The 18,933-nt window shown below is 35.7% G+C and overlaps 1 protein-coding gene across 1 annotated transcript in view; it reads left to right on the top strand.

Annotated features, from left to right (window-relative positions):
• Positions 1–15,679, top strand: part of Fbxo28 (F-box protein 28) — a 32,798-nt gene extending 17,119 nt beyond the window's left edge. The window contains exons 4-5 of the mRNA XM_027934767.2: positions 8,584–8,779; positions 11,026–15,679. Of these exons, the coding sequence (XP_027790568.1) occupies positions 8,584–8,779; positions 11,026–11,420 (591 nt within the window). The 3' untranslated portion in view covers positions 11,421–15,679. The remainder of the gene's footprint in view (positions 1–8,583; positions 8,780–11,025) is intronic.
• Positions 15,680–18,933: the final 3,254 nt, after the last annotated feature.

Below are 18,933 nucleotides of genomic sequence, written 5' to 3'. Positions count from 1 at the left end.
CCTGCTTTCAAGATTTTGTAATTTGGGGGAGGTGGAGAAAGACAAGTTTGTTTTGTTTTGTTGGAGAAATGTTTTATAATGATAACCTTATAAACTTTCCGATTTGACCAGAATACATAATTGCCACATAACAACACAATCAGAGCTAAGTAATGGTCCTCTTTAGTATAGAAATAAGTATATTTTGGTATATTTACCTTTAATAAATTAATGAAAATCCCAGCATACCACATGCTTCTTAATGAACTGTAAATCCAGTTGAGATATAGAAGCAGTAGAGAAGTACTTAAGTCATTTTGACACCTGGTTGATGCTTGGAAAAGATCTTAAAATGGTTGTAATGTTGTATTTTTGTTATTTCCATAGATAATTTATATTGTCAATACCATATATGTACTATCTTTTTTTTAGTTTTCTATGACATTTATTCTGAGGGACAGTCCTACAACTTATAATTTCTTTTAAACAATGAACACATCTTCTTATAGGGTTTGGGTTTTGGTGTTTTCTTGTTTTTGTTTTTGTTTTAGTAGAGGGACACAATACCTCTATTTTATTTATTTACTCTTAAATATTGTGTTGAGGATCGAACCCGGTACCTCACACATGCTAGATAACCCCCCAGCCCCTACTTATAATTTTATTGAAATATTCTTTGGTATATATCACTTTTCTTATATTACCTACAAAGGCTTTTATAGTTACTATAAGAGTATAAGAGGATGACTAACTAGAAGCTTTAGATTCTGATTTTTTTTTTTGTTTTGTTTCTAGAGATTGAATCCCAGAGTGCTTTACCACTGACCTACATCCCCAGCCCTTTATATGTTTTATTTTAAAATGGGATCTTGCTAAATTGCTGAAGCTGGCCTAGAATTTGTAATCCTCCTGCTTTAGCCTCCCAAGTTGCTGGGATTATAGGCATGTGCCACTGTGCTTGGCATAGATTCTGATTCTTATGCCAGATTTTATCTGAATCTGATTTATTAAATCCTTAACTCGTAGTGTTACTTTTGAGTCAGTACAGGTTGTCCCCTCCAGCTTCATAATTTTTATTGCACGTCTCATTTTTAGAGTATGAACATTTAAGAAGACATTTACAGTTTTCAGAATTTCAGACAGTTCAGGTAGCTGTTAAACTAACAGAGTGGAGTAATTTGTGGCCAAGTTCATGGGTCTGCAGAAATTAAAATATTTACTATTTGACTTTTACAGAAGAAGATGCCAGTCAGTAATGGGGATTTTTGCTATATAAGAAGCAAAAGAGCTCAAGTCCATTTGAGTCCTGTTTTTTTTGGGGGGGGGTGGTGGTGGGGGGTGGGAATACCTGTTGGCTTCTCACTTTAAATTCTAATTCCCAAATAAAAGAACAAAATTAAGTTGCAGCCACAGAGGACATCTGTAGTTTCCAAGATACAATAGATCCTACTATCCCTATTTCATTGATAAGAAAACTAAGGCCTAGAGAAGTTGATTTGACAAAAGCTATACTTCAGTCTTTTGATTTCTCAATTGCTTTTTTTTTTTTACTTTTATCGTCCATTTTTCTTTACTAGCACCCATTTCTTCACGAGAATTTATGCTATTTTTTTCTCCTACAAGCTCCTATCAAAAAATAACACACTTTTTGTGTTTATTCAGATATGTGTACCATCATACTTAATTCAGCTTGAATTATTTTTGTTCCTAAAAGTACCTTCTTTATAGCTTATATTTTTCCTAAAACAACAGTATGTATACTCAGAATTTTTATTATTTGTGTTGCTGATTTTTTTTTTTTTTTAATAAATGACCCAACTTCTCACAAAGTCACACCACTTAAAGGTTCCACCTCTTCCCAACAATGCCCAGCTCAGGACCAAGCCTTCAACAGATTAGCATTTGGGGAACATTCCAGATATATATTATAGCAAATATTATACGAATAATTTTCTTTCTGCCCTATATAATTTTGATTCTCTGGTGATTTATTCCTGTTATCCCTCTGAATGTGCTCCTGGATTATAATAGTTCAGGAGCTTTTATACTTTGCAAGAGAACTCATTTTGTGAATAAGATTGTGTATCCATTTTGTTAAAATTTGGATCTACTATCAGCATTTTATTTCACACGTGAATCTAGGCAGTAATAATGTAGTTTAAATTAGATTGCCAGAATTGTACCACAATTTTGAGAGTTTGCTGCTATTATCTAAGGCAGGGACCAAGAAACGTTTCTGGTAAATATTTTTGGCTTTATGGACCATGTGGTCTCTATTATAACCAATGGACTTGGAGAAATAACCATGGACAACATATAGTTCTAGTAAAATTTAATTTGTAAAAACTGGCACAGACCAAATAGAAAAATATTTGGACCACACTGACATCCCATTCATCTTCTCTCAGAACTGTTGTTATACATGGTTGACTTTCTCAAATCTTAGATTATATAAATCTGACACATGGAAGTTGTACTTTTTATACTAATCTCATGTCCACAGCAGGAGTTCCCACTAAAAATTAGTGCTGTATGTGAGTGGTGGACAGCTAACCATTCTGGAACATATAGTAATGCAATACGACATGATAGTCCCTGCTCTTGATCATTATTAGTAGCCCTGGTAAATCTTGTGTTCTCATGGAAATACAGTGTTGTCCAAATACAGGTTTCCCCAATGTGAGTGTATGTCTTAAAGCTGTCCCTAAACAGATGTAAACTCTATATATTAATGTGACTGGTTTGTTTTTAATGTTTTGGGAAAGAAAACTAGTGTTGTTGTATTTTGTTATCCAGAGCCAAAAGTTACACACCTTTTTTCCTGTTTGTTTTTACATTTTATCTATATTTGTCTTTTTCCCCCTGAATAATTTGAAAATAAGTTGGAAACATTATGATCCTTAAATTTTTGTGTTTCTTAAATATTTCAGTACATTTCCTAAGACACTCACTTAACCACAATACAAATAGAAAAATTGGAAAATTTAACACTGATATAACAACAAATTTCATTACTTTTGTGAGGGGATGGGCTTACTGGGGATTTAACCCAAGGGCACTCTAACACTGAGCTATATCCCTAACCCTTTTTATTTTTTTACTTTGAGCAAGAGTCTCACTAAGTTGCTGAGGCTAGCTTCTAACTAATAATCCTCTTGTCTCAACCTCTCAAGTCACCAGGGTTACAGGCATGTACCACCATGCCAGCAGATTTCATAACATCTCAATAATACTTGTCCTAACAGGTTTTTTTCCTCATTCCAGAATCTAATCTTAGGACCATATGTGGATTCTAATCTTGAATCTGAAACAGTTTCCTAGTCTGTTTTTGTATCTCTTGATTTTCACTTTTTTGAACAGCATAGGTTAGATATTTTGAGGGATGTCTTTCAGTTTAAGTTTTTATAATGTTTCCTGGTTTCATTTATTTTATAATTTTTAAAAAAAATTTTTAGTTGTAGATGGACAATATCTTTATTTATTTATTTCTATGTGGTACTGAGAATCAAATCCAGACCCTCATGCATGTGAGGCAAGCACTCTACCACTGAGCTTTATAATTGATTTTAATGTGAATATGCTCGTAAAAATCAAGATTAGTTGGGAGCTTTTCTTTGTTTTACTGTGAATGCCCTAAAATATACATAACTATAAGCTTTTAAAATGAAAAAAAAGAAAATTGGTCTATTTTCCTATTGAGTTGTTAAATCCCTCCTCCACCCCCATCTTCCTGATCAGCTTTTTCTGTGCAGCAGCCTTAAATACAAACAGTGCAGAGAATCACCAGACTGATATATATCAAAACAGGCACTTCTGTAATCCCAGCAGCTTGGGAGGCTGAGGCAGGAGGATCACAAGTCATTTGAGGAAACCATGTAAGGGGTAGAAAATTTAAGAGGCTATAATACTTGAAACTATATTCAAATACATGCTGTACAAGAAATATTCAAAAAGTTTTAAATGCACTTAAAATTTTTAATATGAAAAAAATTTAAGTTAAATAAAATAGGTGGAAGGAGAAGTTAAGGAAATCTCAAGTAAAATAAAAAGACAAAGAAAGTGAGGAAAAATGAGGTCATACAGTCAATATTCAAATAAGCTTTGTTTGCTAAACAGATTAAAAAAGAGATGTTCTCTCACCCAAAAAGCCTAACCACTTAATATGTCATTTATTACTATGCCAATGTAAACAGAAATGAGATTGGCGAACTTTGTGTATTAGAAATGCAACAGTAGTTCAACACATTTGGCTTGTACCATACTTTTTTAAAACTTAAAAATATTTTTTATTACTTACTACTTTTACCTGAAGCCTGTGTAGGCTTTAGTGTGTGGCATATTATTTGAACGGCATAGAAAAAACCATTAGGTGGTCTTTCCACTGGACTCAACGTAATTTATAGAAAATGACCATACCTACTCAGAAAATGAACGACTTTTCAGATGTGGTGAGTCTTGTATATGCCTTTAAAAGCCATTGTAGCCACCAATAAATCTGAATGGAAGGTGTGTGGTTCTTTCATAGTGTTGTTTTGGTGTTGAGAGCCACAGCCGAAGGGGCCCCAGCAAACTTCCAGCTGCCAGCAATCCAGCTGCCGGCTGATGATTGGCTCACAGCGGCCCCAGCAACATCTAGCTGATTGGCTCCTCGGCCCCAGCAACATCTAGCTGATTGGCTCCTCTGCGGTGATGCTCATTGGACTGTTTCCCTGCCCTTTCAGACCACGGAGCTGCTCATTGGGGGACTTTTTTGGCTCTGCCCACGTGACCCAGCCAATCGGCCTCAAGAGCAGGAGGATTGTGGGAGGTGGGGAGAAGCTTGTGGGGGGAGAGAGAGAGGCTTGAAAAAAGCCGGTGGTGGCAGTTGAGGCTCTGAGGATTTTTCCTGAGGAGCTGTTTTGTTTGGTGTGTGGTTCTAAAAATAAAGTTAGTTTCTTTTGACAAGTGGCTCCTGATTGTGCCCAGCCAGACTGCGGCATTTTGGTTCATCAGGTTTTTTTTGGTTTGGTGTCCTTCATCTTGTCCTTTGCTTCCCACTATCTAAACATTATAAGCAACTATTTTAAATCTTATTGAAAATGTGAATTATCCCACTTGATTTAAATCTATATATAGTAAGATTTGAAAATATTACCTTTCCTAATAAGATATTTAAGCAAATGCAAAGAGATACTTTGTGTTCATACTATCTTTAGAAGACTAAATACTAAAGAATATTTCATAACTTCTTTTATAGATGTACTTTTAGTATCAGCATCCCTGTGGGATATTTTTATTTTATTTTTTTTTTTTATTTTTTTTTTTTTAATTTTTTTTATTGGTTGTTAAAAACATTATAAAGCTCTTGGCATATCAAATTTCATACATTGGATTCAAGTTGGTTATGAACTCCCAATTTTACCCCAAATACAGATTGCAGAATCACATCGGTTACACATCCACATTTTTACATAATGCCCTATTAGTAACTGTTGTATTCTGCTACCTTTCCTATCCTCTACCATCCCCCCTCCTGTGGGATATTTTGACATGAAAATTTCTGAAGAATAGTGATTATGGAAAAGATCGATTAAAATACACCCTAGAATAAATGCCTGGTGGACAGTAGTACTACAAAATGTTGATTTCTTCTTGTCACCTGTCCATCCACATCATCTACCTGCCCCTTTGTCTGTTCTCCCTTCCCTTACCTGTTGAAGTTGCACATACTCCTTGTTATCATGTTCTCATTAGACCTACCCAGTTCTCTGAAACAGATCTTATCTCTACTTTCTTTATTTTCACGTAGTACTTTGCTTGTACAGTGAGTGTATTCCAGTCTGTCTGACTTATGCTTTGCTGTTGGGTCTTTCATGACGTCATTATGTTCCACTGATAGGACCTGTGTCTTTTCATGCCTGAACCTTTACAACAATCATTCCTAGTAGTTCAAACATACTGTTAATATTCTTCTACTGTATTTTTGTACAAACATAATTTCTAGAGATTTATTAATAAAGCTATGATAAACATATAAGTACAATTTTAAGGGGGTTTTTTTGTTTTTTTGTTTTGTTTTTAGAAATTCTGTTAACTTTGGCTTTTATTATTCTAAAAACTGTGCTCTTGGGATTGGGGATATAGCTCAGTTGGTAGAGTGCTTGCCTCACATGCATAAGGCTCTGGGTTCAGTCCCCCAGAACCACAAAAAACAAAACTGTATTCTTGTATTGAATTTAACTCTCTAACTTTTCCCTAAACAGTTTTGCTTAGGTATGTTGATATTAAGCAGTTAAACTATTTGATCATCATTATCCCTGATTTAAGAAACACTTATCAAATATCTGCCATATGCCAGACTCTGGTAGGCTCTAGAGATCTGACAGTAAAACTAGCTAGCTCTGATCTCTTCTGTCAGAGCTTACTGTATTATAATGAAGACAAATTAACAGAAAGATGTACTTGTATATTGTGAAGGGAAAATAAAAGATTTGATGACGTTGTTAACATGATTTATACTGGAGGAAGGTTCAGAGAACACAACTCTCAGAAAGTGAAATGTTATTGAGGCCTCAAGAATGAGTAAGGAATTTGATGTGGAGGAGATATACAAGAAAAATATTACAGAAAAAGGGGTCAGAATGTGCAGAAGCCCTCAGGCAAGAAAATTGGGGTTTTATTTAGTTCATAGAGTTAATGACCAATTTTTGGCTATAGATGCAAATATACTAGCCGAACATTATAAAAATAGTGGAGTATTGTGGTGCTTTTCTTACTTATAACCCACATGTACAACTTTATCCTGGCACTAGCAAAACATAAAATTAGTCAATGAACAACCTTTTAAAAAAATACTCTGCTCTGGGCTGGGGCTGGGGCTGAGCAGTAGTGCACTTGCCTGGCATGTGTGAGACACTGGGTTCGATTCTCAGCACTGCAGATAGATAGATCGATCGATAGACAGACAGACAGACTGACTGACTGACTGACTGACTCTTCTAAAATGAGTTTCTTACGGAGTAGAAATGCCAGAAGTGAAAACATCACTAACCACTAGTGCCTTAGACTTTGCCTTTGACTATCTTGTTCTGCATGTTCTCCCTTGTTACTCTCACTCCCTCTTATTCTATTGGCTACTGAAGTCTCACCATCATCTGCAGTTTCTCTCCTGACACCTGCATGTCCCATGTAATTCAAAACCAGAATATCTTATCTCCCATTACATCTGCCTATGTACAAACCACCACAGCCCAAGCCAGTTCTTGTTCATTTCTCCAAACCCACAAACCCTTTTCTGTGAAGTCTTCCTTGAGTTTATAATAAGGACAAATTCAAACAGTTTAGTTTTTCCTAAATTTATTAGGCACATGTCATTCTAGATTAACAAGGATCATTACATTGAAAGTCTAGAAAACATTAAGAACTACGAATGTTTCCAGGTACTATTCTGATAGATAATGTTTTTCTAATAGTCTGCAGCAGCCTGAGTAGAGAGAAGAAGACAGATTACAAAATTTTATCCAGAGTTGGAAACTGACTGGATAAATGCAGTAACAGGAATGTCTAGGATTCCAGGTTGTTTGGAATTTTGGTGACAGAATAATTTTGGTTTATTAGTCCACAATTCTCATGAGATAAAAATCGTTTTGAATAGACATTAGCTGGACTGGGGTCTTCAGAGATGTGAATTATTATATTCAATTCTGTGCTGAAGCTATGGAAAGTATTAAGAACACCCTCACAGGGGTGTAAGAATATCATTTCTTCTTCATGTATTAGCTGTGCCTTGTCTTTCTCCATTGCATTTACCACTAAAACAAAAAAGGATCTTTTGCTATACTTTGGTGATGGCAAGAAAATGTGTTCTGAGGAAACCTCATTCCAATCCATGATAGCTTGTAGAGAAATAAAACTTCATAGGGAAGTGCAAAAGAGAAAAGGAACTGAGTTCCTGGGACTTGGGGAATAGAAGGGGTTTGGAGAATTAATATAATATGGGTTTGGGTAATGTCCCATCCTGTATCTACTCCCAAAAAGGATTTAATTTCTTGGTTTAGTCCTCTGGTTTCTTTAGCAACTTATATAGCCATCTTTGTTGTGTGTGTGTGTGTGTGTGTGTGTGTGTGTGTGTATCCCCAGAAATCTGTGATTTCCTTCAGGGCAGGAGCTATATTTTGATGGGCAGGGGAAGTGCCAGACATTGAACGCAGGCACTCAATCACTGAACCACGTTCACAGCCCTATTTTGTATTTTAGAGACAGGGTCTCACTGAGTTGTTCAGTGCCTCGCTTTTGCTGCAGCTGTCTTTTAACTCCAAGGCCTCCTTGGATTACAGGCATGCACCATCACACCCAGAGCTGTATTTTATTTGTCCTCCTTCTTAGCCCCCCCAGCACAGTACCTGGTAAACATAAAAGATCCTTAATAAATCTAAGTATAAAGTATTATACAAGACCAAAACCTATGTATGGCAGATGGTAATATTATCCATAACTTGTATATCAGCTAAGTCACCCTCTAGGTCTTTATTAGAAATTGCAAAACATGCAATTACATCTGCTTATTTAGCACTTTTCTTCAAAAAAGAAAAAATCTGAAATACTAATAAGAATTTGTTTTTTTAGGTGATTGATGAGATTTATCGTGTGTTGAGATATGTCAATTCTACCAGAGCCCCTCAGCGAGCTCATGAAGTACTACAAGAGTTAAGGGATATTTCCTCCATGGCAATGGAATACTTTGATGAGAAGATTGTTCCAATTCTAAAAAGGAAGTTGCCAGGATCAGATGTGTCTGGAAGACTTATGGGCTCTCCTCCAGGTATTTCTTATTTATAATATCTTCAGTTTATAATAACATTCATACATAGTTTTATAACTTGTCTTTTTCCCCCATAACCATATATTTTGAATTTTTCTGCTAGCAAATATTTATCCACAACATAATTTTTACTGATATATTGAATAACAGATCATATGTAACTTGTATAACTGATCTACTTTTAAGGTATATTTGTAGTTTATGATTTTCTTTTCTTTTTTGGTGCTGGGATTGAACCCAGGATCTCACACACAAGTATGTACATGCTATGTACATACTCTGTCTACCATTGAGCTACATGCTCAACTTTCTGTTTCAAGTTTTTCAATTAAATTATACTGTATAGAATGTACTTATGGCTAAATCTTTGCACATATCCACAACTGCTGACTTACAATAAATTTTGTTGAAGTAGCATTGCTACTCAGGAAGCTGAAGCAGGAGGATTGCAAATTCAAGGCCAGCCTCAGCAATTTAGTGATACCCTGCTTTAAAATTAAAGAGGGTTAGGGATATAGCTTAGCGGTAGAGTTCCCTTGGGTTCAGTCTCTAGTACCCTACCCCCCAAAAAAAAAAATTTTTTTTTTTTTTTTGAGAACAGAATCTAGCATACCAAATAAAACCCAAAAATTTCTTTATGGGAAGAATGGAATCCAGTGAACTGTTTCAGCCATCAAAACATCTGGCTTCTTATCTACTGAAAAGCTGAATTGTTTAATTTCCTCAACTCTTATAAATACTTTAAATTAGGGGAAAACATTTATTAAACCTTTTTGTTTTGTTCAGATTAGTTAGCTCCCTGTAGTACTCAGTGGGATACCTGAGTGGATCTCTAATTTAATAAAAAAGCCTACAGTATCTCAGCATTAATGTATGTATTATTTATTAAGTACCTATTATATGTACAGCACTATACTGTATGAAGAATAAAAAGAAGTGTAATACATGGTGTCTTCTCTCAAGAACCTTACTGTTTTAAAAGGTAAGACGTGTCCAGACTCAAAGTGAAATCATCATAAGCAAGAGAAATATTTAAGACACTGTCTACTTATATACCAAATGAAGCAGAGACAGAATCTTTAGGAAGATAAAATCACTATTGGGGCTGGGGTTGTGGCTCAGTAATAGAGTACTTGTGAGGCCTTAGATTCGATTCTCAGCACTGCATATGAATAAAATAAGATTCGTCAACAACGTAAAAAAAAAAAAAAAAGATTTTTTAAAATCAGTATTGGCTGGTCTCACTGAGATGTCAGGAAAGGTAAGAATTGTCTTGAGTCTTGATGTAAAAGCAAGGGGTTGTGGTTGTAGCTCAGTGGAAGACATGTGAGGCACTAGGTTCGATCCTCAGCACCACATAAAATAAATAAAATAAAAAGTATTGTGTCCATCTACAACTAAAATAAATAATTTTTTAAAAAAAGAGTAAAAGCAAGGATAAGCAGAGAGGGAAGGAAGACTATACTTCAACCAAGGAAAATATTGTGATTATTTAGATGTGCAAGGAGAAAAATAGTTCAATGGATATAGGTAGGAATAGATCCATCTAGTTCTTTTTGAAAAAGATCTTCAGGGTAAGGTTTTTAAAAATTAGGTAATTAGCTTAAAATAGTGAATTCTATGCCTATGTTATAATTTATTTACTCCTAAAAGGGAATAGTTCCAAAGCCTTCCTATGCCATGTTATGTGTGATATAACCTGCTCTTTGATGTAGTTCCTGCTCTGTGGCTAAGTTGAAGCCTTTGCATTTATTTAAGTGCTGGTGAACTTAAAAACATGATAGATCTAAACTTCTCACTTGAAAGTTTGTGTTTGTTTATGTAAAATTAGAAACCATTTTCTAATTTTAATACTTGTATTTTCTTACTAGGTCCTAAAAATGTTGAGCAGTATTTTATTTTATTTATATAATTTTATTTGTTTAGCTGTAGATATTTATTTTATTTATTTATCTTTATGTGTTGCTGAGGATTGAAACCAGTGTCTCACATGTGCTAGACAAGAGCTCTACCACTGAGCTACAACTCCAGCCCCAGCAGTATTTTAAATCTAAGTGTATGCAGGAGAATGAGAATTCAAATTCATTCATAGTTAAAACAATGTGTCTGATTAATCTGTAGAACAAATATATTGGAAAGAATAAATTCTCAGAAGAGATAGGAGGATATTCCATTCTAAAATAAGTTTGTTACTGATAGTGAAATATGTATTAAGTAGTTGACCCTTTCAAACAATTTCTCCACAGTGCCAGGACCCTCTGCAGCCCTAACAACAATGCAGCTCTTCTCCAAGCAAAACCCTTCAAGACAAGAGGTTACCAAACTCCAGCAGCAGGTTAAAACCAATGGTGCTGGCGTGACTGTTCTCAGGCGTGAAATTTCTGAGCTTCGCACCAAAGTGCAAGAACAGCAGAAGCAGCTTCAAGACCAAGACCAGAAACTGCTAGAGCAAACCCAAATCATAGGTGAACAGAATGCACGTTTGGCAGAGCTGGAACGCAAACTACGAGAAGTAATGGAAAGTGCAGTAGGAAATTCCTCCGGGTCTGGGCAGAATGAGGAGTCTCCTCGGAAACGAAGAAAGGCAGCAGAAGCTATAGACTCTCTTAGAAAATCTAAACGTCTTCGGAATAGAAAGTGAATTGAAATATGGTTCTAGCTCCAGAGGAATACACAGCTTGGTAGCTTAAGCAGTTATGCATATCAGGATACTGGGAGCAACATGGTGTCTGTCCCTTGGGCTTCTAGGTTTTCAGAACACAAACTTGAACTCTATGATTGGGACATTTTTTTCCCACTTCTGGTGGAACTGATGCACAGAATCTTTTTACTTTGCAATAGATTTGTACTAACCAGACCCGTTCTATCATGTTTTGGGGAGTTAACTTTTTTCTGTGCAAATAATAAGGAAGTTTGTTTCTGCATATATGCACATGACATAAGGATCTTAAACAAAATCCAGTCTTGACAAGAGTTAAGTTTAATACAGAAAATGTCCTGTTCACTTGAAAGAAAAAAACCTACTTTTTAAATGGACACTATGTTGTTTAAAAAAAAAAGCAAAAACAAAAACAAAAAACGTTGACTTTTTGTTATAAGTGACCTTTGTCTGGAATGTCTGAAAAATAGTTAATGCTTTTTGGTATTGAAGTGATGGGTAACTGAAAGGATTTCCATAGTATTGACTGTAGAAGGAGCCTCTACAGTATTGACTATATATTTTTATAAACTACTGGCAAGGGACGTATCCAGTTGTTATTATATACATGTTTTCAGTTCTTTTGGGGGCCATGTCCTACATTTGCATGGATGGATGCATGCATTGCCTAGTCAACTCACTTAAAAAGCTCTTGCACTGGTATCGATCTTGAACCTCTATACTTCCTTCTCCACTTTTTAGAGCAGCGTCTTCATTGATCTAAGCACTTAACATCTTCCACCACAACAGTTTGCCTCTAGAGAGAGAATTGTTAGTCCATTTGTCCTCCAGTTTTATAGGAACAAGACTATTAAAGCCCATTGCTTTATCTATTCTCTGTAGGGTTCAGGTACACTGGTTAAGGCAAAGTCCAAATTCCAAGGCTGTTTCTGTCAAGATCAGACCTCCGGGAGCTAGCAAAGATCCTAGCTCTTCGCTATGTGCTCATGGATCATATTGGTGACTGAATAGGGGACCTAATTGTGGATGCAGTTTGCCACTGAAGGAAAGTTTATTGAAGAAAATTGTACCATGAAAAAGCAATTCGATCATTTCATTTCTGGGAGATGACCCGAGGGAAGCTTTTTAATATTAATTTCAAGCCTTCCTTATCCTATAACAAAAGCTTTAATTTTTTTTTTTTTTTTGCACTTCTGTTTTTAGCTTGTAACTGGAAAAGCATGTCTTGCACTGTTCAACCTTTGAGTGGTCACTTTAACAATCTCCAGATTGTGTACAGTGGTTCTTTTGCCCAGTTGTATATTTTTGAGACATTCAACGATCACTGTCCAAGTTTTATTTTAATGTACTAAATTATGTAGTTATTTGTCAAGTTTTTAAACAACTGTTGCCTTGGGCTTCAGTTATTTAAAATAAATTTAGGTGTAATATAGAAAACTATCCCTTTCCAATAGTTTGATACCTGTATACAATCTAAGGTTTTGGTAAGTACCTTAGTTGAATAAAAGCACAAGGTTATCACCTTTTTTATCCGTCCAACATGACATGGTTTTTGCATTCTTTAGGTTAACTTTTTCCTATCTTTTTTTAGTATTGTCCTTTCATAATATTGTCCTTAGATTTTGATCAATTATATGTCTACCTTTGAAACTCCATTTACAATGTAGTATGTTTTCAATGAAAAAACATAAAGTAACATCCAAGTGTTTATGGTTTGTTGGGAAGGTAATTTTAAAATAAACAGTTTCCTAAAAACATTTGTCAGCCAAGGTCATCCATAAAAGTCCCCGTCTGGAACTCATTTTCTCAGCAGGTCTCATTTTGTAATCATAGGATTTAGCCATATTATCATAACTTTGGAGGAGGCCTACTGGAATACTCATGGCCTTTACTATTATGCTTTTTCTGGTAATAGGAAACCTTTTTTAAGTATCAGAGTACTGGTTTACAAACTATGATCCTTATGCATCAAAGGGATATAGCCTCAGCTTTTTGGTTTTTTGGTTTTGGCAGTACTGGGAATGGAACGCAGGGCCTTGTGCATGTTAGGCAAATACTATAACCACTAAGCTACACCCCCAGTCCTCAGATTATTTCTGTAATAGTTATTGAATTACTAAAGTTTCCTGAATTTCTTTTTAAACTACATCAAAATAGCCTAAATATATCTGTAGTCTTCCACTAGTTATGAGTATATGGCTTTCAGAGTAAGCATTCACACTGTTAGGAGGTAAATTTTTTGTTTCCAAATTCAAATTTCTACAATGTATACTTATAATCCCTGTCCATAAGATTGAGTTGCACTTGTTAATGCATGAGTGTTTCATAATTAGAATAAAGCACTACAGTTGTTTTATGTTGTAGACTAGCTAAAACAGGTTATGGTATTGTCTTCAACATTTATTAGAATAGTTATTGGGTAACTGTTAAACTTGCTTTTGGATAGCATAGTAGCGTTTAGGGTTCTATAAATACATCTAAACTTGACATGTTACAGGAATTTTATAAATTAGTCTCAGAACCTTCTTGCTCTGCATTTTATGCCAGTAATTTAAATGCTGTATGTTTTAATAGTACAGCATTCCATGAAGTATTGCCATCATCTTCCTTGGCGGAAGAGACTTCCCTGTTTTAATGGGTCATTCCCACACATAAACTATGGTACAACACTACATACATGGATAAAAATGTGAAAAGACATGGATAGGAAATTAAGAGGACTGGCCTCAACCCTCACCCCAGCCAGATCCTCAGCTTAGCTTTCGTGTGGACACGGTTTTCTTACATTCTGAGGTTATAGAAACTGCTGTTTTTCAGAATTCTCTTTTGATGTTCAGAGCCTGGAAATAATGGGGCAAATGCAAATGTATTCAGAGTAATCCAACTGTTTTTAAAGACTATTGGGGTGCCATCAGGTCTAAAGCCGCTGGTTTTGGAAGCAACTTTTGTAAAATGTGTTTTTTGGAGTACTGAACTTTACAGAGGCTTGCCTTAATCTCTATTTAGTAGTTTCAAGATGTATGCGCTATTGTTCTACATGTTCAAATGTTAAAATATTCTATGTAGCCCCAGAAGTGGGTAAAACAGAGTATAAGTAATGCCTAAATAAATAAGCTAAAAGGTGTCACTACAGCTGAGTTTTTCAGAGAAAGTGGACATATAAAAATAGGCTATGCGTCATAAAAATAATGGCACCTTAGGATTGCACTATTTTATGCATTATTTTATATGCCATTTCATAGCCTGCACTTTAATCTCCAAAGAAATGATGTATGATATCCCAGTTGTTCCTTATTATTAATAAACTTTTTCCTAAGACAGGGCACTTAATTCTATTTTACTATACTGAATTAGTTTCTTGGAAGTGGATTCTTCTTTTGGGTTCTCTATTTCCTTAGCCATAATATTTTCTAGGATCTGGGAACTCCCTCTTTTGTCTATTTCCAACAGTATATAATTTTAATTTAATGTAATATAAATCTCATACCGGTGATCAGCACATTCTTATATTCTCTTCTAGCAGTGAGTACCCATTTGTTACATTTATCAAACCCCTAAAAATACGTGCTTTAAAATTTGAAGGCAGGAATGAAAGGTATCCTGATGCAGTCACTAGCAAAGAAAGCTAATTGTAATAGGAAACCCAATTTGATGTGCTGTCCAATTCTTTGACTTGGCATTTATCTGAATTCCTTTAACTAGCAAACAAAAGGTAAAGTTAGAACTACTTAAAAGTAAACTTTCAGCCTGCCATCTTCGGTGAGTTATTTTCAGAAAATACTTAATCTACAAAATGAGACTAGTCATTAGTTGATTGCTGCCTGCCATAATCTCATTTTGAATAGCAATACAGTTATATTGATGATAAATATGACAGGCTGAAGTAAATTAGTTGGCCTTTTGCACCTTCCTAAGAATCCTGGTTAAATTTCTGAAGTTCAGAAATTAAATCTAAATTTTTCCTGTTGTGTCTGAAGAAAACCATGAGGTTTAGAAGCATTATTGGTAATCTGCTGAGTTTGCCAAAGTCTAGTGGTCCAAATTCAAAACTACCAAAAGGTTAGAGTGTTTAAAATTCCTTTATGTGGTACCATGTCTGTTTACCTATGCTTATGAGCAACAATAAATCACTAGTTTACCTTCTGGAATTTTAATTGTTAAAACCTAATCAACTATTGGAAAGTAAAAAACACCTCCCAGTTACACAACAGGGTACGTAAATAAATGTGTTATTACCAGTGCTACTTGTTTTCTTTGTATTTCATGCACAAGTTTGGAGCTCCATTGCTAATGGGTACCATATTAGTAAGTATTGTCTCATGAAGCACTATACTGTGTTTTTACACATAGTTCTTCACAGCCACCTTATCAAGCAAGTTTTACTCCACGTGTGGTCATTGGACTTTGGTTAAGGAACAGGTCTGAAGTGTTAGACAGGTAAGTGACTTTTTAGGAGTTGACCCAGACTGCCTCTGAAGGGTTGTACTTCTTGCTACACTGCCACATTGAGACACTAGACTTCCTGTGTGAGTGATCATGCTGTACATCACACAAAGCAGCCAGTGCACAACATCACTAATGCTAAAAGTAGTATATAGAACTTGAATCAAGTATAAGCTGATCTGAGGAGGGACTGTTACACCAAAGGTTTTTTTTTAGCAATGGGTTCACTCTTAAGAGTGTAAATAGAAGAGATAAATGTCAAGTTTTTTAATTAATTTCATGTTTCTTAAAGATGTGACAGATAGGGAATTGCTGACAAGAAAATTCTCCAAGGAAAGACAAACTTCCTACATAGTTAGTGCTTACTCCCCTTCCCCAGCTCATCCACAAGGTTGACAAAGTGAGATCACAGATAATGTGATGCTGAAAGGTGAGGGTGACAGTAGAGTCAGTTGTCCCAGTAGTACTACTGCATTCTGATCACCCTGATAACAGCTTAGAAAAATAAAACCTGCTGCTGTGTATCCCAGTGTTCAGAAGTGGAACACAGTGGAAATCTATCTATCTATAAATTCTCAGTGGCTCAGTTGTGTAATAGTTTCCTGATGTTAGAAAAAAAAACAAGGATCTTGACCAGTATTAATTAAGTCCATTAAACACTGCATATTATGTTTTACTTGCTGGTATACATTCCTCTGGTTTTTGGTGAGTCATTCTCAGAGCAAAATGAAGGGTAAATTGTAAGAAGACAAAACAGGAGTGGTGGGTGTTTGAGCCAAAAGCAGAAATTATGTCTAGAAAGAAAATATAAATCAAGGTTGAACTTTTCAAAATTAAAGATTTCATTCACAGAAACAAGGTACGGGTGACAATGGAATCAGTTGCCCCAGCACTGTACCTCTATTTCTGTAATATCTAAATAGGTTCAGCTTCTGTGTTTTAAATCCCCCCGCCTTCCTTGGAATTGAATAAACCTGAGTTTATAATTAACAGATTTGGTAAAAAGTCTGTGAAGCAGCATTATAAATGGTAAATTTAACCCTGGGAATGAAGACCTAAGGTATACCGCTGTGCTGAGACTAGAACACAACTCACCCTTCTCGAGGCCAAGTGAAGGCCAACTTGTTCTTCCTTTGTAGGTTTGGAGCAAGCTTACTTGCACAAGCTCTTAAAACAGTTTCCATGACCCTAGGTACTGCCATAGCAGCTGCCCTCCATTCCCAAAGCAGTGGTGAAATGCAGTAATTGTAGTCTGCCCAGGAAGACAATGAAGGAATGAGTGTCAGGGATGAGCTAACAGTGCCTAGTATATAGTAAACATGCAATAAATAGTTGTGACGTATATTTAGACATGATTACACAAATAGAGGTACAGCTATTTTGGAAACACATGTATCTTCTTTAGGTGGAATGACATGTCTGATTGGTCGTCTCCAAAAGTAAGGAGCTTATGTTATGCATTAGCCCCAACATGAGTTTATATTAGTCCTTGTATGGAGTACATGTGAAATGCATACACACACTTGTATTTAGCACAGAAAACAATATTACTACACTTAGCCTTCTGAGAAAATTTATTTTCAGCCTATCTTAGCTTTGTCATATCTTAGAATCCTAGAACAGAAAGGAAACTTGGAGCTGATTTAAATTGGCAACTTTTTCATCCATGAAGTCACAGTGATTTGCACAAGGCCACCTGCTCTCAAATGGCAACTCGGGGTATTTGTTCATAGGACTTTCTGCACTGCCTCACTTTGCCTCCTCTAGAGCGGCAGGAGAGAAAACAAGTTCTTCACCTTAGGCTTAGAATCAGGACAAGGAAAGTGGTCCTTGGGTTACAATGGTAGAAGATAGGAACCTCTCCAAAACTCCTTACACCGTAAGATGCAACTTAGAGGTAAAGGCCAAGTGCACTTGTTCTGGAATTGATAAAGGAGCTTTCAAACAGCTCTCCCAGTCACCAGCATGGGTACCTAAGATCTCTGAGGCTCAGTATTAGTATTTGTAAAATAAATCCTATCTCCTAAGGTTGTTGCAAAAATTAAAGAATTCAAGTAAACTATCAGACCTGGAACCTGGCATATAGGCTTCATAAATGAATTGTTCTTAGAAATGGTGAAGGCCAATGTCATACAGCTTGCACAAAGCAGCTCAGTGAGTTTCATGCTATATTTCTTTCTGAAAAAAGCACAGAAATTCTCTATAGGTCATTGCCCCTCCCCTTCAAGTATCGCTGGAACAACAGCCTGAGATATCTAGGAGCTGCTCTGAAATGTAGGCTCTCTCTGCATTTTAACAAGATCACTAAATAATGAACATTAGAATTTGAGGAGTGCTAGTGCTGGACACTCCTGCTATTTTGAAACTAAACCCTAACCAACTCTCAGCTCCCCATCTGTGCAGCAATCAAAAAGAAAGTTGGGGCAGGGTGGAGAAGGTTTGGAAGAAATCATAAATTAAGTGTCGACCAGGGTCAGCTTTTACTCTGAGACCAGCAGAGGTCATGACAATCAGCCAACCCAAACATTTGGAAACAGTTTCATCACCTTTAGTGTCATAAAAGAAATTTGATTTAAAATTTCTCCCCAGTATCAGACCAGTCACCTCAATTTGAGAATAAAGAAACTATTAAAAAAAATCACAATATCCATAAACAAGGGTCTGGTAAATACTAGGCAGCTGTAAAGTGAGAAATTTCTTTATACACTAATAAGGAAAGGTCTCCAGACAACTAAGGAAAACAGCCAAGTACAGAACAGTATTATAGTATACATATAGTATAGTATATGCTGTAAAATAACAACTTTGTTTTAAAGGAAATTTTTAAAAAATAGTTTTTTGGATTTTTTTCTGAGCCAAATATGAGTGCTTGTGCTAGGGAAGACAGTTACCCTGAATGATGTGTTCTGAAGTAGAAGAGGTTACATAAACTTTTATAGACAAAGATCAAAGAGTCATAAATCAATACATTTAACAAATACACTGGTGGGAGCATTAAGTAGACAGCTACAGCAAGATGGGAATCTCTCCTGTAGGTACAAGATGTTACAGC

The sequence above is a fragment of the Marmota flaviventris genome, chromosome 12, assembly GCF_047511675.1.
Source record: "Marmota flaviventris isolate mMarFla1 chromosome 12, mMarFla1.hap1, whole genome shotgun sequence".
In the NCBI taxonomy this organism is placed as follows: Eukaryota; Metazoa; Chordata; class Mammalia; order Rodentia; family Sciuridae; genus Marmota; species Marmota flaviventris.
Note: the sequence above shows the minus strand (reverse complement) of the source record. Positions and strands in the feature narration are given on the sequence as shown.